The sequence below is a fragment of the Peromyscus californicus genome, unplaced genomic scaffold (genome assembly GCF_007827085.1).
Source record: "Peromyscus californicus insignis strain IS unplaced genomic scaffold, ASM782708v3 Scaffold_19__1_contigs__length_69161282, whole genome shotgun sequence".
Lineage (NCBI taxonomy): Eukaryota > Metazoa > Chordata > Mammalia > Rodentia > Cricetidae > Peromyscus > Peromyscus californicus.
The window spans coordinates 34,927,951-34,954,365 of record NW_026294491.1 but is presented as its reverse complement, the minus strand read 5'-3'; the positions used below and the strand labels follow the sequence as shown (position 1 = coordinate 34,954,365).

General features: G+C 50.2%; 1 protein-coding gene across 4 annotated transcripts in view; it reads right to left on the bottom strand.

Moving 5' to 3' along the window:
* The window catches only part of Tbc1d8 (TBC1 domain family member 8), a 134,328-nt gene that overhangs the window by 14,481 nt on the left and 93,432 nt on the right, over positions 1 to 26,415 (bottom strand). For all 4 annotated transcript variants that reach the window (XM_052745072.1, XM_052745071.1, XM_052745073.1 and 1 more), the window contains 8 exons: positions 23,996 to 24,114; positions 18,780 to 19,008; positions 16,464 to 16,704; positions 9,047 to 9,254; positions 6,735 to 6,944; positions 5,640 to 5,813; positions 3,942 to 4,092; positions 307 to 521 (listed from right to left, as the gene is read on the bottom strand). In XM_052745072.1, coding sequence (XP_052601032.1) covers positions 307 to 521; positions 3,942 to 4,092; positions 5,640 to 5,813; positions 6,735 to 6,944; positions 9,047 to 9,254; positions 16,464 to 16,704; positions 18,780 to 19,008; positions 23,996 to 24,114 — 1,547 coding nt within the window. The remainder of the gene's footprint in view (positions 1 to 306; positions 522 to 3,941; positions 4,093 to 5,639; positions 5,814 to 6,734; positions 6,945 to 9,046; positions 9,255 to 16,463; positions 16,705 to 18,779; positions 19,009 to 23,995; positions 24,115 to 26,415) is intronic.

Here is a 26,415-nt window from a genome sequence, read left to right as displayed (position 1 = left end):
TGTCACCCTGTCCTCCACAAGCACACTGCCACTTCAGTCCTGTTATTTCTGCATCGGTCGGTCTCAGTGCTCATTAGCCCACTCCATCTCCACTGTGCTAGGGAGATGAGCAGTAAGCATGGCGCCCAGCCTAACATCCACCCCCACGTCCTCCTTCCCTGCGACCAGCCCGTTTGACGGGCCAGCAGTTGGCTCTATCGATTTCTGGGAAGGGTGCTTAGCTAGATGGCTGGAAACAGAGCAGAAGCCCGGGGTGATCACTAAACGCAGTACAGGGTTCTCATGCCGCCACGCACACCACTTCACCTGGCAGTATCCAATCTTGGGGTTCCGGTGGGCATACGCTGTCAGCACCCGCCTCAAGGCAGCAATACCCGTTTCGTTCTGGAAGGCGGGGTGCTCAGGCAGAGAACGGTGCAGATCCCGCTCTATCTCCTCTGTCACCAGGCAGCATCGCCCCAGCGACTGCTCCACCAAATTCCCATAGTACCCAGGGTGCGAGGCCAGGTCCGTCACAGCGTCTGAGGATTGGAGAGCAACATTTCAGGAAGGCACGGTTATCATGATGGTGTCACAGACAGGTGAGGGACAGACACGTCAATATGTGCCATAAAACATTTTGAGACTTCATTTCTGTCAGGCAGCCAGGCTCAAAAACTAGCAACAAGAGGGAAAGTAGCTTTTCTAGGAATAATGTTATACAGAAAGAGCAAAAGGTTCATTCCACACATCAGCGGTGGGGGTGTGGCCCAAGGACGGGGCACACGCTGAACATGAGCAAGACCCTCTTTCTAATCCTCAGCACACAACCAGAGCAGTCAAGTTATTAATGCACTTTTAATAAACTGCATTACCCAGATGCACACATGGCCACATACAATTTTCATGTGTTAATTCCACAAGAAGTTGCCACGTCTCTCTGTGCAAAGCACACGAGAAAGCACCGCCCAGAGTAAGTAAGGCTAACAAACCACTGGCAAGCGGTCCTCAGCAGCCCGCAGGGACAACCCAGAGCAGGACGGCCACCACCCTGGAGCCAAGGCCCAGGCGTCAACTGGGCCAGTGGTACTGAGGGACAAGTGACTTGGTGGGTGTGAGGAATCTGTCCACTCACCAACCTGCCCCGGAAGACACAAGGTGGGGCTCTGAGGGAAGAGGGAGCAGAAATGTGCCCAATTTTGTCTCAGAGGGTAGGTTAGGGTTCAACTCTAAAGAAGTATAGTAGAAACACAACCCTCTGCCTCAGCTTCCCTCTTCAGTGAGCAGCTACGATCCCCTCGCCACAACAGCACTCAGGTGTAATGAGCTGGTGGCTGGCAGTCACTTAAACACTACAGTGATCTTCCCGTCACCAGAGCAAACATTCTAGCATGAACTGATGGCTCGTATCCCGGATGAAAACAAAACACCAGAACAGTACTTAGTCTGCGTTCACACATGTGAAGGGGACCCAGAGGACTGAAGCCCACAGCACGGAACAGGCGGCACTCTCGAGGCAGGTTACAAACATCACCCCCTTTGCTCACTCCTGCACCCCACTTTTCGATGATGAAGGAACATTGTTTACTGAACATAGGAGCACAGAAGGTGTTGACAGTTTTAAAGGCGAGGCTTCCATGGTGTGTCTCTGACAGGCAGCAGCTGAAGCACACTGAGAAGCAGGAGAGTGGGCGACTGCATGGCCATGGGCTAGGCAATGCGAGAAGCTGGAGGGAACACAGCCAAAGGCAAGGCTGTGGAGTTGCTACAAAGCTTAAGATGGATGGGCCGGAATCTTGGACAGGAAAGGGGCGGGACCAAATTGATGCCTGGGGGAGAAAGGGGATAATGGGGGGTCACTAGCAAGGATGGCCGTGAGCAAAGAGCTGGGAAGGTTCCAGCCCCAGTGTGGTCGTTTGAATGGAAATGGCTCCTGTATTTGAAAGCTTGGTCCTTAGTGGATTGTTTAGGAAGGAGTAGGAGGTGTGGCCTTGTTGGAGAAAGTGTGTCACTGGGGTTGGCTTTGAGGTTTCAAAAGCCCATGCCAGCTCAGTCTCTCTGTCTCTGTATGTCTCTCGTGGTGCTATATTATGTACCCTAATAAACTTATCTGGGGATCAGAGGACAGAGCTCTAGATTAGACATAGAGGCCAGACAGTGGTGGCACACACTCTTAATCCTATCACTCGGGAGGCAGAAATCCATCTCGAGCTCTGCGAGTTCAAGGCCACACTGGAAATAGAGTCAGGCAGTGGTGGCACACGCCTTTAATCCCAGCACTTGAGATCTCATGTCTTGTCTTGGAATGCACACACGCCTTTAATCCCAGGAAGTGATATGGCTGGTGGAGAACTGTATAGAAGGTGTGAGGAGACAGGAACTAAGCAGCAGTTCACCTGAGACCCTCAGGGGTGAGGACTCAGAGGCTTTCGGTCTGAGGATTCGTGGAAACAGGATCAGCTGAGGAGTTGGCGAGGTGAGGTTGGCTGTGGCTTGTTCTGTTTCTCTGATCTGTCAGTTTTCACCCCAGTATCTGGCTCCGGTTTTTTTTATTAATAAGACTATTTAGCAATTCGTGTTACAGTGTCTCTCTCTCTCTCTCTCTCTCTCTCTCTCTCTCTCTCTCTCTCTCTCTCTCTCTCTCTCTCCCCCTGTCTGTCTCTGTCTCTTTTTGTGTCTCTGTTCCTGTCCCTCCCCCTCTTTGCCTGCAGCTTACAGACTACCTGTGAGCTCTCAACTGCTGCTCCAGCACCATGCCTGCCTTCCTGCTGCCATGCCCCCACCATGATGTCTATGGACTAACCCTCTGAAACTGTAAGCAAGCCAGTCCAGTTGATTTTATAAGTTACCTTGGTCAACAGAAGAGAAACTAAGACACTGAGGAAGAGGGAACAGGGACAGAACGTGCCCAGGCACAGCCTCTCGGAGCCCCACCGCTGACCACAGCAGGCTCACGTGGGGAAGCAGCTCTTGCCTTTTACCCACAGCACCTGACAGGGGTTACAGTCCCCACAGATGGCAGGGCCTTCCCTTGGCCTGGCACCTTTGAGTAGCAGGACATAATCATCCCTTGTGGGCGGGGAGAAGCCTGGTCCTGCTCCAGCCTGAAGTCCACATCTCCGCCATCCCCCAGTTAACATTCTTGTGAGACTCCAGGATGGTACCCAGCAGTCACAGAGGGGGGACTCATCGTACTGAGTCTGGATGAGGCCATCACTGATGATTCACATGGTGTTTGAAAGGCAAGCAGGACAGCACTACAATCACACCTCACTGGGGTACCGTAGTTCCAGTAATAGAAACTCAATCACACCTCGCTGGGGTACCGTAGTTCCAGTAATAGAAACTACACTGTTTCTATTCAATTCAACGCCACCAGCACCTGTCACAAATACAGTTTTTCTACATCAGGGGCTCACATCCAATAAGACACATCACTCCCGGGTAGTTCTTTTTTATAGCCCAGCCTGCCTTGAACTCATTATGTTATCTTAGGCTGGTCTTTAATTTCTGATCCTCCTGCCTCCACTTCCCAAATGTTGGGATCACAGGCATATGCTGCCACACCTTACTCATGCAGTGCTAGAGAGCTGTTTAAAAGTTCTCAGCACTATGGGCAGGCTTCCAGTTTTATTTACATTTTTATCTTTTGTGGGAGAAGGAGTGAGATGAGTCTTGAAGAGCTAGAACTGGTGATCCTACCCCAGCCTCTCCAGCTGAAATTACAGGCACATGCCACAACATCTAGCCATGGTTAAGTGAGAAGAGGTCACTGCCCTGGACCTCACATTTCCTAAGGAGACACCAGAGCTAACCAATATAGCAGGGGCTCCCAAGTCCGCCCTGGGATTTACAGAAACAATCCAAAGACAGAGGGCTTCACCCTTATGCACCGCTCACAGGAAGCCTGTTCCTGAGTCTATTCCAAAGGTCACAAAAAGCTTGAACATGACAAGACCTACCTGAGAAAAGCAGCCACAGCCTTCCACGTAAAGACTCAGGGATCCCCATGGCCACCAGCTTCCGGATCTTCTCAGTGCGGAACATACACACGGTCCTGCCGTACTCCACGAAGTGATCGTTCCACAGACTGATTTTTATCTGTTCCCGCGACTGGAAACGGAAACACTTGTTAATGGGCCAAGAAGCCCATCCACAACGAGCCATGGTGTACATACATAATGTCTCTGTTTATCAGGGACTGTCCAGTAGAGCATGATAGCAGTGCTATGCAGGAAAGCATGTCTGCACCTCTGTGGGCATCAAGGATGCAGGACAAAAACACAGAGCACGAGACCCTCGGGAGCTTACTGGAAACATCTGTGCAAATGAGATGCAAAGTTCCTAACAGGAACTTGTCCACTCAAGTACTAAAGCAGCTCAAACTGGATGGGAGAGGGGGGTGCGATGGAGAATCTGGGGTAAAGCTTTGGGGCACTGACGCAGAGCCAATAGCTAAAACGCCACTCGACTCCAAGGACAGCAGGGAGTAAAAGGTGCCCAGTGTGCCCTGAGCTTCCTGACAAAGGGAAAACTGAAACCTGAAAAAAAAATTTTCAAAAAAATTTTAAAATTTTATTTTATATGAGTGTTTTGCCTACATGCACCATGTACATGTCTGTTGCTCACAGAGGCCAGAAGAGGGTGTTGGATCCCCGGGAACTAGAGTTAGGGATAGTTGTGAAGCACCACGGGAATTGAACCTGGGATCTCTGCAGAGAAACAAGTGCTTTTAACCATGGAGTCACACCTCTCCAGCTCCCATTCTCGTTATCAGAAATAAGGGAGACACTATTCCTCTAGAAATCCTTTAAAATTATCCACGTCGGGGATATTCAGGACCTTTCATAAGATTATTTACAATTATTTGTAATAACTACTGTCCAATAATGTAAATAATATATCCATAAATCTAGCATTTCACTTAGACAGGAAATGACCGAATATCAGTGTGTAAAGCAGTTGAGAAGATTCAGTTTGGATTTTCAAAAGCTGACAGTGACCCAGGACCTTGGGTGGATGGAAGCGGCCTGGCTGTTAATAGCGCTCAAGGCCACCAGTGGGCCCGTGACTGCAAGCGGCTTCTTATCCACCAGCCCCGAGTCCAGTTTCTGGTCCATTCACCGACTACACACAACTCCTGCCTCCAATATTAAAAACGAACAGCTCTAAATGAAACAAAAACAGGGGCTGAGGAAATGGGTCAGTGGATGAGGAAGACTTGCTGTACAGGCCTGGGGACACGGGTTTGAATCCAGCACCCAAGTAAAGCCCAGTCATTTCAGCATTGGGGGCAGGGCAGAGACAGGCGGTCCCAGGAGCTTGATGCTCTGTCAGCCTGGCCAAAATGCCAACTGCAGGTTCAGTGAGGGGCAAAGAAACCCCATGTAAGAGGCACAGGCAGACTAGCCAAAGGAAGACTCACTGCACACCTGGAAACCCACAGGGACAGCTCTGTCAGCTGCTGTGCAGGCCACACAGAGAAGGGCCAGCTCCCCACAGTCTTTCCCGGTCCTCACCAGGTACCCAGGACAAAAAGAGGGAAGAGAAGGGATTGATGCTGAAAGCTCATTGGATGCCTAGGCCAAACCATGGCTCAGAGACACAGGGAGCAGACAGCGAGGCAGTCTCCGTACAGGGGCCAGAGGCAACTCACTCACCAGGCGGGAGTCGGGGCTCTGGCTGCCAGACTGCTGGAAGACGGCAGTCAGGGGCTCAGGGTGTGGCAGTGGGCTCTTGTCCTTCTCTCTCTCTTCGCTACTCTGAGAAGACACCATTTCAAGATCCCCAAACTTGTCACTGCACATGCTTGTCGAATAAAACACAGGTGAAGTCTGCAAGGCAAAAAGAGTGAGAGAATACACAAGCATTGTGTATCCGTTAAAAACAAAAATGGGGGCTGGGGGGCACCTGTGGCACAAAGCATGGGGACCAGAGTTTGGATGTCTGGAACTCAAGTTTATTGCTGGGTAAGTGTGGCAGCTGAAGAAGACAGAGACAGGGGATCCCAGAGCAAGCTGGCCAGTGAGACTGGCCGTATCAGTGCACTCTGAGTTTGACTGAGAGAGCCTGCCTCAATGACTAGGTGGAAAAATGACCAGGATGATTCCTACATCCACCACATGCATGCATACATACATACACGCATAGGTCTACCACACGCATATATAGTCCACACACAACACGCCTGTGAAAATTTAAAGATACACCAAAAGAAGTTGTCTGATGCAAGTCACAACTAATGATGTCTCCGCCAACCCAAGGGCATTCCTGTATCTCTCCAGTCTCAGGAAGACAAACCATCTCTCTTAACCGATTACAGCCACCTGAGTATTAGCCCCTGCAGCCTTGGAATGACACCTGCTTCAAAGTGTATGAAAGGTGCCCACCCCACACTTATGGGGGTGGAGGGGTGGGGGGGGGGTAGGGGGGTAGGGGGGTAGGGTCCCATTACTCCCCTAACCTGCAGAGAGGAAGATGTCACATCAACTCCTCCAACCCAGGCAGGACATGGAGGCACCCAGTCAACTCTCCAACACACAGGTTTTCCTCCATCAGTCCTTCTAGTCCAGGCAGCCCCCAACTCAGGACATCAGAGCATCGGAAGTGACGTCACACTAATGCACAGTCCAGCCGTCTCCAGCACACGGTCCCCACACCCACACGGCCCATCTTTCCACGCACTCCTCTTAGAGACCGTGGCTCTGGAGGTAACAAGAAGAGTCACGGAAGGCCAGCCCTGTAAAGGCTCCTACCATGTCGTCGTCGTCGTCGTCGTCGCTTGGTGAGGAGTCATAATGCACGGGGTGGTTGGCGTGGACCTGCTTCAGTCTCACCAGGAGGCCCTCCACCAAGTTCTCTCTGTCCTTGAGCTCGATGAACTGGAAGGCCATCTTGCTGCGGATGCTGACAATGATGGGGTTGGGCAGCAGGCTGGTGTCCTCCATCTTCTCAATGCTTACTACCTGCAGCAGAGATGCCACACAAAGCGCATCAAGAAAGGAGCCGGGCAGGCAGGTGTCCGATCACACCCTCACACAATATCCCAAGGCAGAAAGCAAAACCTATCTATCACCGCAGGAAGAGAGCACTGGGCAAAGGCGGGGAAGGGGGCTAGGCAGCAATACCCACCTGCGCCACAAGAGGGCAGCAGCCCAAGGTTCTGTCCACAGGGTGAGCGGCTATGCAAACTGGTTTACATGGATAATGAAGTATTGATGAGCCCCCCCCAAAGTAAACTCCAATCCACGCAATAACACAGATGAAGCTTGAGGGTGTTAATGCTATCTGGAAGAAGCCACTCATAAAAAGACAAATACCGGGGCTAGACAGATGGCTCAGGGGTTAAGAGCATGTGCTGCTCTAGCAGAGGACCCGAGTTAAATTCCCAGCACCCACATCAGGTGAGTCACGACAGCCTGTAACTCCAGCTCCAGGGTAGCTAAGGCTCTCCTTTGGCCTCTGTGGCTGAACATATGTGCTAGCCCACGAATGTGTGTGCGTGTGTGCGCGCGCACACACACACACACACACTTTAAACAAAAAAGGATAAATGCTGTATAAGCCCATTTATTCCAACTACCTTGGAGAGTCAAATTCATAAGAGAGGGAAGGAGGTCGAGAGGGGAATTAGTGTCTTAGTGAGACAAAGTTTCAAGTTTGGGAAATGAAAAAGTCCTGGAGATGATGGTGGGGTTGGCTGTGTAACAGTATGAACATGCATGGTGCCACTGAAATGCACATTTAGCAATGGTTAAGAGATAAATCGTTATGCATAGCTCACTAGGAAAAAGAAAGCAGATGAGGCATGTTCTGGATTTCTCTTTTTCTTTCTGAAGACAGGGCTCACTATGTACACTAGCTGGCCTGGAACTCATTGTGTAGACCAGGCTGACCTTCAATTCATAGAAATCCGCCTGCCCCTGCCTCTGGAGAGTTGGGACCACACCTGACCCGGCTTTCCTATTAAGAAGGAACACATGGCCTGCAGAACAACAACATGGAGACCACAGGCCACTGAGTGAGGGAACCGAGCCTTCAAGAGAACCACGCAAGGAGCAACCACACACAGGCGCCAGACTCCAGAGGTCCCATGTGTTGGGGTCTTGGTTATGTCATGGCTGGGGTGCCTGAAACCAAAGGACTGCACTGTTCACATCTGGACATAAGCTCAGGGTGTCTCTGATCTGCACAAGAATTATGAAATTTCATAGTAAGAAGGGACCCAACTCGCACTTAATTTTAAAATTTTTAGCTGAAGTTCCAAGAGTATCTGTAAGCCAAGGAATCTGCCATTTGGTCTCTGAAGGTGACACTTCTTATAGGCTTTTTACAGGTTGCTTCTTTCTTGTGGGGGGGGGGAGGACTGCATTTCTAGGAGCTCTTGGGAAAGCCTTAATTACTGGGCACGCACTTTAACAGCAGCTCCATCAAGGAGGAGGATAGAACACTCTCTTTACCCAGCCCTGGTAGGCAAATTTCGGGCTGTTAGGACAGCACCAGAAAGAACCACAACCATGCCAGTGACAGGCAACTCAGGTCCTGCTCCTCAGAAAGCCGGAGGTCCATCTTCAGGCAAGAAAGGACTGCTGGGTGGACACCCCTCCCTGGGCCCTCTCACAGCGGCATCCCTAGCTGCTAGGCTTTGATATGGTTTCAGCGGGACCCCAAAGGCTCACTAGTTGAAGTTCAGTCCCCAAGAAACAGTGTGGAGAGGAAGAATGAAGAGGTAGGGCCTAGCTGCTGTGGTTGGGTCACGAGGGGCATTTCCCTCAGAAGGGATTAATACCGTTTTCGTGACACCCTAATTAGTTGTCACGAAGTAGGTCACTGCAAACAACAACAGGATTGGCCTTTGCTCTTGTCTCACCATGTGATGTCTCCAGCCACTGTGTTACCATTTGGGATAAGATCTGAGCCCAAACCTAGCACCATGCCCTGACGAGCTAAACCTCTTTCTTTACAAGTCTCTCTCCCTTGAGTATTTTGTTTGGGGGACGTGAAAGAGACTCAAACACTTGGGTTCAAGTGGCAAAGCAAGGCAGCAGAGGGGAGCGCCAGGATCTACCTCTCTCAGGGGAAGCACGACATTGCAGCAGCCATCTTCTCTGCTGGCAAAGCAGATGTAGCTGTCGGAGGTGAACATCCGCCCCACCGTGTGACAGCGGCTGAAGGGGGTCCAGAGGGAACAGTCTACCACAGCGTGCAGTCTCTCCTTCCTCGGCAGCCGGAAGAAAGCCCGGAAGAACTCATTCTGTGCTCTGGCCTCCAGGTCCCTGGGGAGCGAGGGCGAGAGAATGAGGTGAGTGAACACGCAAGCTCACCGAGAAAAATACCTCGACACCCACTGGCCGGCCTGACAGCAAGGGCATGCAGCAGCTGCTGGGTTTCCCAGAGCCGGAGCCGGCCGCAGGTGCTCCACGTTCACAGCCAACCAGCCCTGGGAGGAGTCGGCCGAGGTGCTCCACATGCACAGCCAACCAGTCCTGGGAGTGAGCACAGCAAGTGGAGCACACTAGTCCACACAGAAATCAGTGCCTGAGCTCACGGATCAGGATAAACATTCCTAGGGGCTGGACAGAAGGCTCGGAGGTTAAGAGCACGGGCTGCTCTTCCAGAGGACCCAGTTTCCATTCCGAGCACCCATGTGGTGTGTCTCACACATGTCTATAATTCTAGTTCCAGGGGAATCCAACCCCCTCCACAAGCACAAAGCACATATCAGAATAGAGATACATACAGGCAAAGCACCTACACACATAAAATCAATCTTCAGAAAAATAAGCGTGCATCGTTGGCTTGGTTTGGGTAAGAATGACCACAAAAATGGCCGAAGAATTTAAGTATCAAAAAGTCAGGTTTCTCTAAGTGTTGCCAGGATGTGGAAAATCAGCCTTCACGCACCACTGGTGGGCATGTAAAATGATGTGCACAGGTAAAAAAAAAAAAAAAACAGCCTGGGTGGTGGTGCACGCCTTTAATCCCAGCACTCTGGAGGCAGAGCCAGGCGGATCTCTGTGAGTTCGAAGCCAGCCTGGACAGGCACCAAAACTACACAGAGAAACCCTGTCTCGAAAACAAACAAACAAAAAAGAAACCAGTCTCACAGCTTAAAGGAGACTCGCCATTGGTCTAGAAATTCGACTCCTGGGGAAACACAAACAAGGGACAGCACACCTGCTAACAAGTCACATGCAGATGGTAATGGTCATGGTAACCAAAACAGGACCGAAGACCCACCAACCGATGAACAGCTAAAGAAAATGTGGCATGTCCCTTTAATGGGATAGAGACTGGTCATCCACAAGACAGGAAGAAGGTACTGATACACATGGCAAGGTAGATGAGTGTGAGCCAGACACAGACTACTGCCAAGTCTGGCCACATGTCGACAAACGCCTCACATTCGAGGGCTATCCATTAACCCAGCACAGCTGACAACAGGGACCTGTGTCGTAAGAAGCCAGCTCCACATGCAGACCATCATCAGCCCACCGTTTCAGGCCGTCCCGGGAAGGTGGAGGTGTTTGGCCACTTGCTTCTCAGATGAAAGGGCTGGGGTTTAGGACTCAAGAGTGACATTGGGGAAGGACTGCCTTTTTCGGTGAGATTTAGCAAAAAAGCCCCAATGCCATAGATGGACAGGCAGACAGCAGTGTGGCAGGGGCTTTGGGGAGAGTACAGGCCAAGACGGCAGAGGAAGGACCCTCCTTACTTTAGAAGACGGAGGAGGTGCTGGACCACATGGCTGTTGTCTCACATTTAGGCGACCTCTGAAGGGCCGGCAGACAGCAGTCATGAAGAAAACATGAGACACCACAGCCAGCACAGGTCTGCAGCCTCTGAAGAAGCATCCAGCAGCATGGACATTGCCCCAGGAGCAGCAGACTCAATTCAGAAGGTTCTAGATCTAGACTCTACGCACACCTTTATTACGCTTGCATTTCATTCCTAAGGGGCTTTAGGAACTTAGAAATTTAAGCAATCCCAAAAACTTAGAGGCAAAAAAATGTGATTGCTTTCTCCCCAAATCCAGAATTTGTTTAGTCCAGACTAGATTTGTCCCTCCTAGACCAGACCAATGTTCCAAAACAAGGTTTCTCTCTCTCCCCATCCCCCTGTCTCTGTCTCTCTTGTCTGTCTGTCTGTCTGTCCTCCCATCAACCTTCTAGAACAACTTATGGAAGAACGCCACCTGGGGTTTACAGTCCAACTCTCACTCTGTCTGCTTATTCGGGCCACCCAGGATACAACTATGAACCAGCAGCTGCCACCATGCTCAGGCTGGGTGACAGGCTAGGCCAGCCCGGCGTATTCCTTAGCTCAGCATTGGAGGAGCTCTAGCCATGGCCGGTAGAGAACACCCGACGGACTGTGACTCGTGCCATCTGGGTTAAGGAAGGCCACGTGGGTCCCATGCCTTCAACGTGCCTCACCAGGGACTCTTCACTTCAGTGGCTCTGCCTTGTGTAGCCTCCCAGACCCGAGCCTGTGGGTCTCTGGGAAATGCCAAGACTTAGCAACACAGGAACAGGGCTGACGGGCAGACACTGCTTTTCCTCAGGGCCGCAGTCTACACGGAAGAGTTCCTTCTCAAAGGTGTCTTCACTCAAAACATAACCAGAATTGTCAAGGCCAGAACCTGGGCTCCCACAGCCCAAAAGGCTACGTTTGACCTCCCATCCTGACACACCACTAAAGAAAGAAGCGATGGGACAAGCAGAGGAAGATTATTCAACGTGGCCACACTGCCAAGAGGAGCAGATAAAGTGGTCCAGCGGCCCCAAGTCCATCTTCAGGGTATTAACATGAGCATCATTCAGCTCTAAGGAGGAGGAGGAGGCGGCCCAGGACAGGTACACATGCATACACAGTCCTGGTCTACGCATGGTCCCACTGATCACTGCCTCGGTTCTTGTCCTGCAGGGAGCTCTGCAGGAGTCACTGCTGCTTGGGGACAATGGGCTTGTCAGGAGATGGTTAGCTCCACTCCAGAGAGCAGCCTCAGCCCTGGGGTAACTGCTCTCATGGTGGGGTGGAGCCCTCTGTCACGTGAGGTGACAATGTCCCTGGACTCCAGGGTTGAGAACAGCAGCTGACCTCTGTGCCTTCACCAATGTAGAGACAAAAAGGAAGGCACATGTCAGCCCTTCTTCCTGCACTGTCACCCTGGGGGTCCAAGTGAGGAGCCCCTGTGGTTTAGCAAAAGTGGCTTCTGAGTACCTTTGGTAATTGTCCACACTGGCCCCAAGACAGCAGGACCCGGCAACGCAGGGCCCCCGAGGTCTCTGCACTCCAAGAAAAGTTGCCTACTGTGTGCTCTTCTAGCCATGTTACCCAGGAAAAAACCCCTGAGCTGATCAGCAGATCATCTTGGAGCAGCCCAGTCTGTGGGGTCGGGAAGGGGAGGGTGGGCCTTCCCTTGACACATGCCTCTTTTGTGATGGCTAACGTTATGTTAAGTTTAGATTACTGTGCTTAAGAGAGCCACAAGACAAAAATGCCTCTAACCCAGTGGTTCTCAACATGGGTACCAAACAACATGGGTCGCCAGAGACCATTGGAAAACACAGATATTTACATTATAATTCATAACTAGCAAAATTACAGTCACGAAGTGTGGAGGCCCACAAAGGTTTCCTAGTGAGAGCTGAGCTGGCTTTACCCAGCAAAGCTGCATTAGAGGATTGTTTGACCACGTGCATGGTTACCAGGTGTTTGGAAGGCTCTGCACTTGGCTGTTCGGTGTGCTTTGATCTTGCTAGGGGGAGGTCTTTTGCCCTGCCCCTTGGCATTTCTTTAAAAAGCCCTTTAGAAGAGACAGAAGGGGCCAGTGGATAATGATCCAGGCCCTCCAGAGGCTACCCTGTGTTTCTGTTTCTTTCCCCTCTATCCGTCTATCTAAATCTCTTATCCCTCACTCCTCAAGAGTACCCTGGGAAAAAAAAGGTGGAGGTGGGTCCCCCAGAATGAAATAGCAATGAAAATAGTTGTATGGCTAGGGGTCACCACAACATGAGGAACTGTATTAAAGGGTGGCAGCATTAGGAAGGTTGAGAACCACTGCTCTAACCTGTAAGTCCACTGACAGATAACTTCCGACTGCAAAGGACGCGTGCTTGATCACTGTAGGCAGGAGGGACGTCAGGATGTATACTCGCCCCGAATGGATGAAGGTGGGAAGTAAGTAGTTCTGAGGGTTTTGCCTTTACAGGCCCCTGACTAATGTAGTTTGGCGCCATACCCTGGGACTTCCGGGTATGGTCCTGGACAGCTTTTGTTTTTTTTTTGAGACAGGGTTTCTCTGTGTAGTTTTGGTGCCCGTCCTGGATCTTACCCTGTAGACCAGGCTGGCCTCGAACTCACAGAGATCCGCCTGGCTCTGCCTCCTGAGTGCTGGGATTAAAGGTGTGCGCCACCGCCGCCCGGCCCCTGGCCAGTATTTAATAAAGCTTGCTTCAAATATGGCTCACACATTGTGGCAGCCCGGTGGGGTTAACACTTTCCCAGTCTTCTTCCTGCTCCCAGCATGGGGCCAGCTCTGATCGATGGATGGGAAGTGGGCGTTCTGCGGGGGGGGGGGGGGGGGGGGGGCTATGGGAGAAGAGCAGGAAAGAGGACTAGCTCTCTGGAATATGGCCAAAGAGGTCTGTAGAGACAGAAGGGTCAGAGGCAGGGGCTTGCCACTGAGGACAGACACCCCAGGAACCGCTGGGAAGAAAGTAGTTCCCACTTGCAATGTAAATGCATCCCAGCATTCACCCTGCCAGAGACTGGAAGAGGCTCATCCATCGTCCCTCCAAACTCCCCTGCCCTGTCCTCCATACAAAATGGCTGACTACCTGACCAGACCCTAACTTTAGGATAAAGACTCGCTGGAAATTTCAGGATCAGCTTATTTCCTGCTCTCCTACTGTCCAGGCAGCATCCTTACTCCCCAACCACCACCACCCTGCCTCCTGAGCTTGGAGATGATGTGCTGAGATCTCTGGTCCAGGTCCTCTCTGCACTGGGCAGGCTGGGCCAGGTGAGCCCCAAGCCTAGCCAGCTTTCTTCTCTCCTCCATCAGACGGGTGGGAGGATGGCACAGCACCAGTCCCTCCTCCCCCTCTCATGGAGCCTGCTCCAACCTGGAGCCCGAAGTCTCAGGGGAATGACCATAGGACCAAGGTGACTAATGGGTAATCAGATACTCAGCAACCTCGAACTTTGCCCCTGAAGGTCACCACTGGAAAGCTGTCATCTGGGAAGGGAAGTGAAAATGGATCAAGGAAAGAGCTGGAGGGGCATTCCAGCTTGTCTGGCTCTGAGTTGGGGAGACTGTTTTCCTAAACTTTAAAATCTGCCACTAGGCAAGGCGCCAAGGAGCCTGAGTCATTACCTGTTTACACCCACAGGCCTGGTCTCCATGACAAAAGCAACTGATGGGAACTACCCTAAGGACAGGCAACCAGAGCCTTTCACTTTGGAGAAAGTCCCTTACCAGGTAATTGGCAGGTGAGGATGCAATTGGAGACCAGAACCCCGCCCAGGGCATGCATGGGTCCAGCCCTGGCCACAGGTGGGCCTTCGAAAAGTCAACTGCTGGCCATGCCCAGAGTTCTCTCCTCCCTTTTCTTCTCCCGAGTGGTGCCCAGGGTAGAATGTGGGTGGAGTGAACAAGAGGACTTAGAGACGCTCCCCAAATCCTGGATGTGAATGTACACTGTCAACACCAATACTTCTAAAACAGTTTGCTTTCTCCATCTTACAGTCCAGGATCCCAGCCAGAGAAGGGCATCACCCAGTATCTCCCCACCTTAACTTACCTCTTCAAGATAATCCCCCACAGGCACGCTCAGAGACTCGTCTCCTAGGAGACTCTAGAGGTGGATGGTATCACTGAAGAACAGCACACCCAAAGTTGTCCTCTGACCTCCACATCTACACACACACACACACACACACACACACACACACACACATACACACACATATTCATACATGGGGGGAGGGGCATGGTTGAACCTTGAGGCTATTAAGTGAAAGAAGTCAAGTGCAAAAGAGGATTCCACTTTAATAAGGGTGGTGGGAGGTGGTGGCCGGGCAGTCAGTCATCAGCAGAGGATGGATTTGTTCTGTAGGTGGACAGTGTTGGCCACTGGGTGGGATATGAGTGTGCTTCAAGCTACTGAACTGCATGCGCACCTACACTTTGTTACATGTAATCTGCTATGAAAAAGGATCTGAATGTCTAGCGGCATCCAAACTGGAACAAGTGACTCCATCACCACATAAAGAACTCCTAACCAGGCAGAACATCACAGGCTCTTGCTTCTCAAAGGTCACCTTTGTACCTGGCGCCACACTTACCCAGCCACTCAGAGCAACAAATCCAAACAACTACCTCACGAAGTTGCCACCGAGTCCTTCAAGTTTCAGTCAAGCTGAATATATACAATGACTATTGGCTCTATAGTAAAAGTTTATTTCTGACGACAAAGAGAAACCAAAATCATCCAGCTGTCCTGAATAACCCCCTCCCAGAGATTACAACCTGACTAGAAGAGGACTAGGATGGAGTTCAGTGGCAGAGCACATCCCCAGGCAGCACGTACAAGGCCCGGGGCTTAATGTCCACCATTGTTACAAAGTGAAATGTCTTCACGTTCCCTGGTAAATAACCAACTTCTACCATGAGGGTACCCATACTATGTACTGAAATATTTGGAATAAAAGGGGGCCTGCCTAGATCTAGAAACCCTTGTCTACCACACAAAGGGAATGAGGGGTCACGAGAGGCATCGTTTAACGTCTGTCTATCAAAATTAACCGCAGAGAAGGGGCCCTCAGGTAGCTTGGTGGGTACAGACATTTTCATCAAGCTTGACCACATGATGGAGGAGAGAACTGACTCTCTCAAGTTGGCCTTTGACACTCATGCAGTAGTGTGTGTGCAGCACACACACATACACACACACACACACACACACACACTCAAACATAGAATAAAAATGTAATAGAGAAGTAAAAGATTAACCACAGAAGCAAATGTGAGTGACACCACCACAAAAACATACATCTGGTACATCGGCCCTCAGTGTTCACAGGCTCTGTAGCCTTGGATCCAACCAATCATCAATCAAATATTCAGAAAGGAAGTCCTCTCTGTACAAAAGGCATGCATTTTTTCTTACCATTCTTCCCTAAACAGTACAATATGACAATTATTTACATGGCATTACACTGTATGAGGCATGATTAGTCCTCTAGAGATGCTGTACAGTATTTGGGCATTGCACAGGCCATGTGCAAGCACTACAGTATTTTACAGAAGGGCCTTGTACAGCTGTGGATTGGATGTCCAGGACATCCTGGAACCAATGACTGAGGCAGATGGAGGAAAACCACGTACCTAAGGCTATCAAAAGCACACGGACATGAAGGGTGAACACAAGCACAGGTCCCCTGAGCAGCTGAGGGACACCTGGGAGCTGAAGCCCTACCTTTTGGTGATCTGGCTAGGCTCCTGCAGGTCAGGGTCCAAATCAAAGACCTCATTGTCCAGTAGCCTCCGGAGTGTCACATCTGCCAGCTGCTCCATGATCTTAAACACCTCATCCAGGTTGAGGAACGTGGAGAAGTCACGCTCCTTATTCTGTGTGGTGATCCGGATGGTGTCCGTGAGAAAGACATTGGCTGTTCGCTCCAACTTCTGGATGTCCACCCAAGGGATCACAAGTTTAACTGTAAGAGGGGAGGACACAACAGGCATCGACCGTGAAATGGGAACCAGCTTGAATGAAGCAGCAGATGGTGGGCAAAGCTCTCCTTTAGCAGAAATGCAAACGTCTTTTGAGCCAGGGCAGGGAGACCTATCTAGGACTGTGTGGACGTCAGCCTCATTCCAGTGGTTTCTCACAGGTTTGTGCGAAACTTCCCAAGATGCTGGCTACTGCATTGCCCCAAGGACTGCACACATCCACGGAACATTGTTCTAGAATGCCAAGTTAACCATGCACAGGCTTTCCCAAGAATACTTAGCCAGTCATGAGATCATGAATAAATATCTGAAAATGATTTTTCTTTGAATCGAAAGCTAACCAACATTTCTGCCATTGCTATCTACCTTGCAATACTGTTTTCAGGGCTCCAATAATTTTCAAAGGCACCATTTGTGTCATCCTCGACAGGAAGTTTCTTAGCTGCCTCTGTGTTTTCACACAAAGTGTCTTTACACACACACACACACACCTTAGTTCATTTACACCACCAACTCCAGTTTATTAAGTAACTGCTATGAAGAGCTCAATATAATGGTCTGCAATGTAATGGTTTGGATATGAAATGTCCCTCAAAGGTTCATATGTCAGGGCTTGGTCCCATGCTGATGGTGCTATTTGGGGGGAGGCGAGTCTTTGGAAGCACCTTGTCCCTGGCTCTTTCCTGTCCACAGTGAAATGGGAGGCTCCCCTGACACACCTTCCCAGTGCCTCCATGTTCTATGTAAGTGTGAAGCCTCAGAGACGATAAACCAAATAAATCCCGCTTCCCTGTTTCTGTCAGGTATGCTGGTCCAGTAATGAACAATCATTACCGTGCCCTGTATGAAGCAGCTCATTCACATAAGGCAGACAGGCAAACACGTAAACAAACCAATTGGACGGAACCCAGCACAAACACATAGCATGTACAATTTATATGGAGGGAACGCTTCCAGAGGGGTCAAAATCAAAATTGGGTTTTTAAGGATTAACAGGCATTTATAAACAGGCTAAACATGGGGAAGGGAAGAGTATTCAATTTGACAAGAATTTCAGAAAAAAAAAATAAGAATGCCTATGGTCAGGCTAGTGTACACAGCGAGGGAGGGAATGGTGTGGGAACGGTGTGCAAAGGGTCCTGGAGCATCAGTGAAGCAACTGAGTAGAGAATGGCACACCAAGGATGCTCAAGAGGGGGCCCCTTGAGCTGGCTTCCCTTGAAAGACAAAGAATACGAAAAAGCACTGTATATCTGATTTGTCGCTTTACCTATTGCTGTGATAGGACTCCCTGCCAAGAGCAGTTGAAGAGAGAAAGTGTTTACTTGGGCTCAGAGTCCTAGGGTACAATCTATAGTGAAAGGAAGTCATGATGGTGGATCTTGAAGCACTGGTCATATTACATCCAGTCAGGAAATGGAGATGGATACTGATGTTCAGCTGTATACACACACACACACACACACACACACACACACACACACACACACACACACACAAGAATATAGTCAAGGTTGGAAAGATGGCTCAGTAGTTAGGAGCACTTGCTGCTCTTCCAGAGGACCCAGGTTCAATTCCCAGCACTCACACGGCAGCTCACAACTGTCTATAACTCCAGTTCCAGAGGATCTGACACCCTCTTCTGGCCTCTGTGGATACCAGGCACACACACACGGTGCACACACATACACTCAAGCTAAACACCCACAGACAGGAAATAAAAACTTTTGAGGAGACCATATCTCTTGTAGAACTATGCAGTCATTAGCTAAGATACTCCATTTGCAAAGCGTCTACAGTACTAAAACCTGATAGTAGCTACTTGAGTGACACAGAAAAGTTGAAGGGAGTAAAAGGAACAAGCCCTCCCTAAATCCAGCCCCCTTGTAGGAGAAGCCTATATATACTTAAGCACAATTATCTGTAAGCATCACGGGGACACGGATCAAGCATGCCGTGGAAATACTCCCATGTTCCCTCAGCAGCAGCGATGCTAAGCATCCCCAGGGCTGCATCTGTGAATTCGGGACCAAATAGCTCTCGGCTCGGCCACACTTACGTTCCTTGCCCAGGAAGAAGGAGTAGAAGCAGAGGTGGTTGATGCTGAGGTAGAGCCAGCCCTGGCGGGGCACCCGGCCCTTCCAGCAGCAGCAAGAGTAGTAGGTGACCAGCTTCTCCGCCTCCGGGAAGTTGAACCTGGCCTCGAACTTCACCAGAGCTTCTCGGAACTTCTCGGGCTCCTCCTCCTGTTCGGCCAGCCTGCTACTGGTCTCTTCGGCGATCAGAGCCTGGGGCACAGAAAGACACTCACCTGGTCAGCCAGACAAACGTTCAACAGAAGGGGAAGAGGACAGGAAGGAAGGACGGGCACCAGATTTCCTCGGATGTTTCTTACACCAACAGAAGACAAACCGACCCCAAGGGCGTAACAACCAAATCTTGTTCTTGAACTTCGGGGTTACACATTAACACCTGAACATTTGTCTTCCTTGTCACATTAAAATAAAAAAATGTTGATTTAGGGCCACCGAGATAGCTCAGTGAGGAAAGGTGCTTGCAGCCAAGCCTGAGGATCTGGGTTTGATCCCCCATACCCACGTGATGGAAAGAGGGAATCGACTCCCACAAGCTGTTCTCTGACCTCCACACACACTGCGGCACAGGTATTCTTGTACACCAGTAAATGCGGTAAAACCATTTTTATGTGAAATATTGATAGTAACCTAGCAGCTAATGCATTTCAGTACCTCCATACACTCTGCTGCGGGAGAACGGAAATCAAGTCAATCCTCCCTGAGGTCCTAAGCACCTCTATTGCCTTCGGGTGTGAAGACACGGACAGCACAGAGAATCTGAATGTACACCCGTGATACAGAATGTAAGACATGTCCCTCTAAAAGGTCAACGTTTGAGGTTACAAAACTCTGATTCCCATCCTGGGAGCTCACTGCGAAGTTCTTCAATTAAAGTATCTTCCTTGGGCTGCGGAGATGGCTCAGTGGTTAAGAACACTGGCTGCCCTACCAAAGGACCTGGATTCAATTCCCCTTCTCTACATGGCAGCTCACAACCATCTGTAACATCAGTCCCAAGGGACCCGATGCCCCCTTCTGGCCTCTGCGGGCACCAGGCACACACATAATGAACTGATATACACGCAGACAAAATTATGCATACAATAAATGAGTAAATAAACAAACACTTTAAAAAACTGGGTGTGGTGGCACATGCCATGCCTTTAATCCCAGAACTCAGGAGGTAGAGGGAGGTTGTTCTCTGTGAGTTTAAGGGCAGCCTGGTCCACATAGCAAGTGGACCTACACTGTGTATGTGGCCAACAGAGCTACACAGGGAGACCTTATCTTAAATAAAGAAACAAAACATCTATCTTCCTGATCTTTCCAGGGAAGCAGCTATGAAGAGTTCAGGGACCTTGCGAATTTGACTTAATTTGAAAAATCTAGTTATAATTTGGTCTCATGAACACCCACGTTCTTAAGACAAGGCAACTTAAGGGTGTGTTACCGGGCCCTTCACTGCAATCTATCTTAGAAATCAGACCTGGGAACTGACATTAAAATATTTTTTTAATAAGTCTGAAGGCTGGACTGAAGAGATGGTTTCGTTGGTAAGAACGCTTGCTGTGCAAGCACGAGGACTAGTTTGGATCCCCAGCCCCATGTAAGAAGCAGGGGTGGCAGTCCACTCCCCTATCTCTAGAGATGAGGGACAGTGACAGGCAGACCCCAGGGTCTCACTAGTCAGTCTCATCCAAACAGAGCGTCAGGCTTGTGAAAAACCCTGTCTAAAACCTAAGGGAGAAGGACTGGAGAGATGAAGGGGGCTGGTGCCACCAAGCCTTGAGACCCGAGTTCAATCTCTGGGACCCACACAACAGAGGAGAGAAGAGCCCCCCAAGTTGTCCTCTGGCCTGTGCAGTGCTGTTATGTATGCACGTGTCCCCAACCCGCACAGATTCGAAAACTAAACAGAGGAAATTTTTAAAAGTTTAGATGGAGAAGCAATTGAGGAAGGCATCCCAACAGCAACCTCCAGCCTCCTCAAGCACTGCACGGGCGGAATTCCCATGTTTACAGCTCTCTCTCTCTCTCTCTCTCTCTCTCTCTCTCTCTCTCTCTCTCTCTCTCTCTCTCTGTCTCTCTCTCTCTCTCTCACACACACACACACACACACACACACACAATCTGAAAGCTTATAAAATTAAATGATTTTCAATTTCTTCATTTCTTCAATTTCAATTTCTTCACGTTTTTATTTTACATTTGACATTATGAACCATAAGATAATAATTAAGATTTGTGGGGGGGGGCTGTTTTATAGAAAACAAATGTTCGGCTCGCCCTTGCTCTGGAAGGCGTTCAGTAAGTAAGGCATGTACAAAAGTGACAGGGCCATCCAGCCCCTCCACTCCCGTGTGCTCTAGCACCTGTCCACAGGCACAGCTGAAGAATGTAGCTGGTGTTGCGGAAGTAGCTAAACATCCAGAACATGACAGGAAAGCGTCCTTCAGCTTTGGTCAGCAAAAGGGGAGGACAGATGCCCACTTGTACCCTCAGCTTGCTCCATCCCAGCCCAGCCTCCTGGGGACTCAACTCATTTGGTTTGGTTTGGTTGTCTTACCCTTTGAGACAGTGTCTACTGCACCCTGGGCTTCTGACTCACTGTGAAGCCCACACTAGTCTCTAGCTTGTGTGCCTCCTGCCTCAGTCTCCCCAGCGCTGAGATTACAGGTCTACACCTCCACACCGGGCAAAGACATGATTTATTTTTTTAAAGTAGTTAGCTCCAAAGTATTGAGAATCTAAACTTGTCACCCCCAAGTGTGCTGCTTTGGCCTAAGGATGATTTTGAGCTGAGGACAACCGAGAAAGACTCTGTCCCCCCATTGACCCAAAGACAGCAAGAAGCTCCATTTGTACAAGCACAGCCTCCCCGGGCCAGGAAGAGGCTTTGACTTGTAACCGCTAGAGACCCCTTCAGATGCTCACCTGCCTGGAGACAGCGCTGCAAGGGGCCCACAGAATCCCTCAGTGACAGGCCCTCCCCTCCCACAAGCTCTCCACATGCCCACCTGCCCCATGGCTTTTGTCCTCGGTCACGTTTCTGCAAAGTCACCCTTTTTTCAAAACGCCTTATCAGGCAGGTGAAGTGCTAACCATTTCTTACAGTTACTCATGGCTGAGTTTCTGCCATGCTTGTGTACCCTGCGAATACTCAAACAAACCGCCCGGGGTGGGGTTAGGGGGAAGACGCAAGAGACAGCACCCAATGCTCTTGCAGAGGACCTGGGTTCAGGTCCCAGTACACATATGGGTGTGTGTGGCTCCGAACCACCTGTCACTCCAATTTCATGGGACCTAACACACTCTTCTGGCCTCTGTGGCACCTGCACACATGTGGTACACATAAACTCACATGGGTACAAATACATTAATTTCCAAAATAAATAAAACTTTTTTAATAATAAAAAAAACTTTATTTTTCTCTTGCTAATCCCCTCTTGTCAGGTTATCTGGGGTCCCACCATAGGGCCCAGGAGGAGAGAAGCGCTCTCGCCATGCAAGCTTTTAGGAAGCCACCAGGGCAGAAATGAACTTCCTGCCAATCAAATGAAATACCTAACTCAAAAAGAAAAATCACTACAGTCGTTTCAGACTGAGAAAGGTGGGTCTAGCCCTCATCAAGGAGAGGCAAGAGGACAGCCTGGGCTACAAAATGAAACCGTGTCTCAACAGACAGAAGAAACAAGGAATATGGATGTATTTCGGTGGCAGAGACTTGCCTAACAAGTACAAAAGTCTGGGTTCAGGAGAGAGGGAGGAGGAGGAGGAGGAGGAGGAGGAGGAGGAGGAGGAGGAGGAGGAGAAGGGCCAGTGGCGTGTGACACAGAGAGGCAGCTCTGTCACTCATCCTGTGAGATGTAACCCTGCAGATGCCATCAGTCACTCAGAGCAGGACTAGGGCTCAGAACAGCGGCCTCGGTCTACTCTGACTCCCTAGCCTGGGGGTCTGCTAGAGGATGTCAGTCAACAAGCTGTCCTGGCTGGGCTTGGATGGCCTCTGCTTGTATTTTTGTTGTGGCTTTTCCTCACTGCGGCCTAGCTCTGCCTAGTCTAACGCCCATAGAGACCCACCTGCCTCTGCCTCCAGAATGCTGCCGTTAAATGCATGTGCGACCATGTGCATGTCTTGATCCCACAGGTAAACCTCAGTCCCCAAAGGAAAGGGGACTCTCATTTCGTTTTTGAATGTGTTTTTTTGCGTGTGATTTGAGACAGGGTCATGCTATGAAGCCTAGGCAGGCCTTCAGCCCCTCTGCCTCCCAAAAGCACTTACATCCTACTCTTCTAAATTAAGACTCCCAGCAAGGCAGTGGTGGTGCACACCTCTAATCCCAGCACTTGGAAGGGCAGTTCTCTGAGTTCGAGGCCAGCCTGGTCTACAGAGTGAGTTCTAGAACAGCCAGGGCTACACAGAGAAATTCTGTCTTGGAATACCAAAAAATAATAAACAAGTAAATAATAAAAAGTTAGTTAATAAACTAAGACTCCCTTTGCCACCCTTTACTAAAAGGAGTGGAACACTTGGGGTATCATAGCTCCTTGCTTTTTAAAAGACAACAGATAGCCTGGGTTTTGACCCTGAGGGAAGAAAGCTGTAGGAAAACTGACATGGCCTCTCCTTGCCCAGAGGCTTCTCAAGACCTGATGTTAACCGTCACTAACTGCAGCAAGAGCCGCGGCGTAAGAGGAGGCCTCACAGGCGACACCAACCATCACTCCTCTGAACCCCTTCCCTGTCTCCTCCCTGTCACTGGCTTTGACTCCATTCAGCTGAAGTGTTGAAGAGTAAGCAGCCACGCTGAGGAAGAGGAAAGCACGGGCTCCCACTACGCAGACACCATGCCACCCGCTGTGAATGAAAGCTAGGAATCCAAAGATTCAGATAACGCATCGCACGGCAAAACGAAAACCAGCGGCAGCGAAACGGCCTCATGCTTCCCTGAACGAACAGGGTCCCAAGCTTCTGAAACAGAAGTGAGGAGGCCAAAGGATGGCTGTTTAAAAGGCTGGGTGTATTTCGCTGGACTGGACTTTACACAAGGGTGGCCAACCCAACTCCCTTTGCTTTATGTAAGACGACAAAAAAAAAAAAAAAAACGTCGCCAGAGTGTGGACGCTGTCAGGAAGCTGCAGAGTTCAGGCCCCGGGAGGGGACCAGCAGACGGGGAGAAGCGTTCAAATCCGGACCTACCTTCACCTTCCCTTTGACAAAGCTGGCGATGTCGTCCTTGTTGTCAAAGACCGACAAGGTGTGCAGCAAGTTCTGCTCCAGCCAGTCCCAGTGCTGGTTGATCTCCTCCAACGTTGCCCCTGCATCCAGACAGACACACGGATCAGGAAACAGAAGGGGATTTCTACAACGTGAACTCGTTTCCAAGCTCCTGCCATGTGTGAGTCTATGTGTGTCTGACATCATGGTCAGGGAGCCTGGCTGCCTCCAGTAAAACCAGAGTCTCCTCCTGCAGCGTGGGCATCTGCAGGGGACGAATCCCACCACCACAAGACAGGCCAGCTGACCGAGAGGGTCACCCTTACATGTGCTGTGACCATCTTGCCTGCTTTGACAATGCCCACTCATCTCCACCTCCGCTCAGTGACAGAGAAGCTGGCGATTACACAGCGATCCTAACACAGAACAAACCCCAGACAGCAGACTCAGTGCCCACAGGCTCTCACCGTGCACCCTGTGAGAACACGAGTCCCCAAGAGGTCCTAAAGCCCAAGTTCACAGGGGAAGAGCCTGCTGCAAAGCCCTGGATACAAGGATGTTACCACTTGGGAGCAGCAGAGCTCGACCCAGCCAGGAGCAGCCTTAGAAATCATCCTCTACAGATGGACGTCTTGTGACATTTACAGCAATATCCCTCAAGTGCATAGACAAAGAGTTCTTATGGTGCATGTTATTTTTAAAAAACACACACACACACAAAAGCATGAAGTCATATGCAATCCATCAGTTAATTTCTTTTCAAGGCAATTAAAATTCTCACTATACTACCAAAGCATTAAGCAACACTGTTAACAAAAGCGTGGCTGTGCCAGCCCCCTCTTTCTTCTCAAGGAGCCTTATGCACACTCTCCACTGGAGAGACACCTGACATGGGCACTGTGTCCAGCCGCTAGTGAGGGCAGATGCTCAGCTAAGGGCACGGACAACACGGGTAGAGTCCCTGACCAGAAAAGTTTTCGTCAGCCACGTTTCCAAATGGGAGGAAACTAAGCTTAGAGACACTAAAACTACTGGACAGAGTCACCCAGAGCAAGCATGGGTCAGCAGACAGTAACTATTTACCCCAAAGCAGGCGTGTTTCGCTAAAAAATGAGGTTCCTTTCTCTGTGTTACTCACAGTCCTCTCCCTGAATGTAACTGCACCCAAAGATCTTGGAAAGACACATTAGTGTCCCTCATCTGAATCCGCTTATCACAAAGGCCCCAAGTCTGAATTGTGCCGTGATGTCACAAGTATACATACAATCCCACACCTGCCTGACTTTCTTCATGCACACAACTTAAAACACAGTATAAGAAAAACGCAGACTGTGGGGAGAAGGTACATGAACTTCATGCCTAGACCAAGTGCCCATCCCCACAATACTGTGTCTATACAATATTCCACAAGCCAAAAGGATCCAGAACACTTCAGGTCCTGAGCATTTGGATGAAGGATCAACCTGCACTGCATGCAGTAAAGTGCCAGAGGGCTCCATCTGCACTTGTGATCTGGGCCCATGGAAATGAAGACCACATGTTAAATTAGGCCGCTGTTCTGAGTGGGCAGTTAGGGTAGGACGAGGAAAGGCCTGAGAGACTACTTCATAAGGAAGGAAATCAGGAGTTAAATAACCCCTTGGCACCACTCGGAGGAGCATACTAAGTCCAGTCTTTGCCTCAGCACAGGGGAACCAGCCATGTGGTTCGCAGCCCAGTGCCTCCATTCACAGGTCCCGGCTTGGGTCCTGCACCTACAGCTCATGACCCCTGACCTTCACTCCCCTTCAGGTGCACCTCTCCAGATGGTCCATTTGGGGCTTGCCAAGAGTTAGCCCTGGGGTCAGAGGCTCTTCTTGGGTTTCCTCCTTTACACCTCGGGGTTCCTGGGCTGTCCAGAACCCTCCAGCCCTTCTGGGTCCCCACATCTCTCTGTACAGGGAAAGCTCATTTTAAAACAAAATCAAACCACCCAAGTCCACCCTCCACGTGCCCATCCATCTCAGCTTCTTCTTCTTTTTCTCTCTCTCTCTCTTCTCTGACCTTTCGCTACCTCAACTTGAGACACTGGGCACCTATTTGGCCCCTCAGCGGGCTGTGGCACACCATGGCTGACATGGCTCAGGCGGTTTCCCTGCCTCTGACCTATGTGTCCCTGTCCCTTCAGTGCCCCTGACGGCAGCTGTGTAAGTGACAGTAACCGGAATGGCACCCTGGCATCTGGAGAGCAGGAGCCACTTTACAAAGGTACAAAGTTCTACCACAGCCCGTGAGCCTGCAGAGCTGGAGAGGGTGGGGCTTTATGGACCATCATAATAAACCCAACCAGGCCACTGAGCAAACAGAAGAAGAAGAAACAGAAGAGGAACCATCTTTATCAGCCTCCAGTATTCTGCCATGTT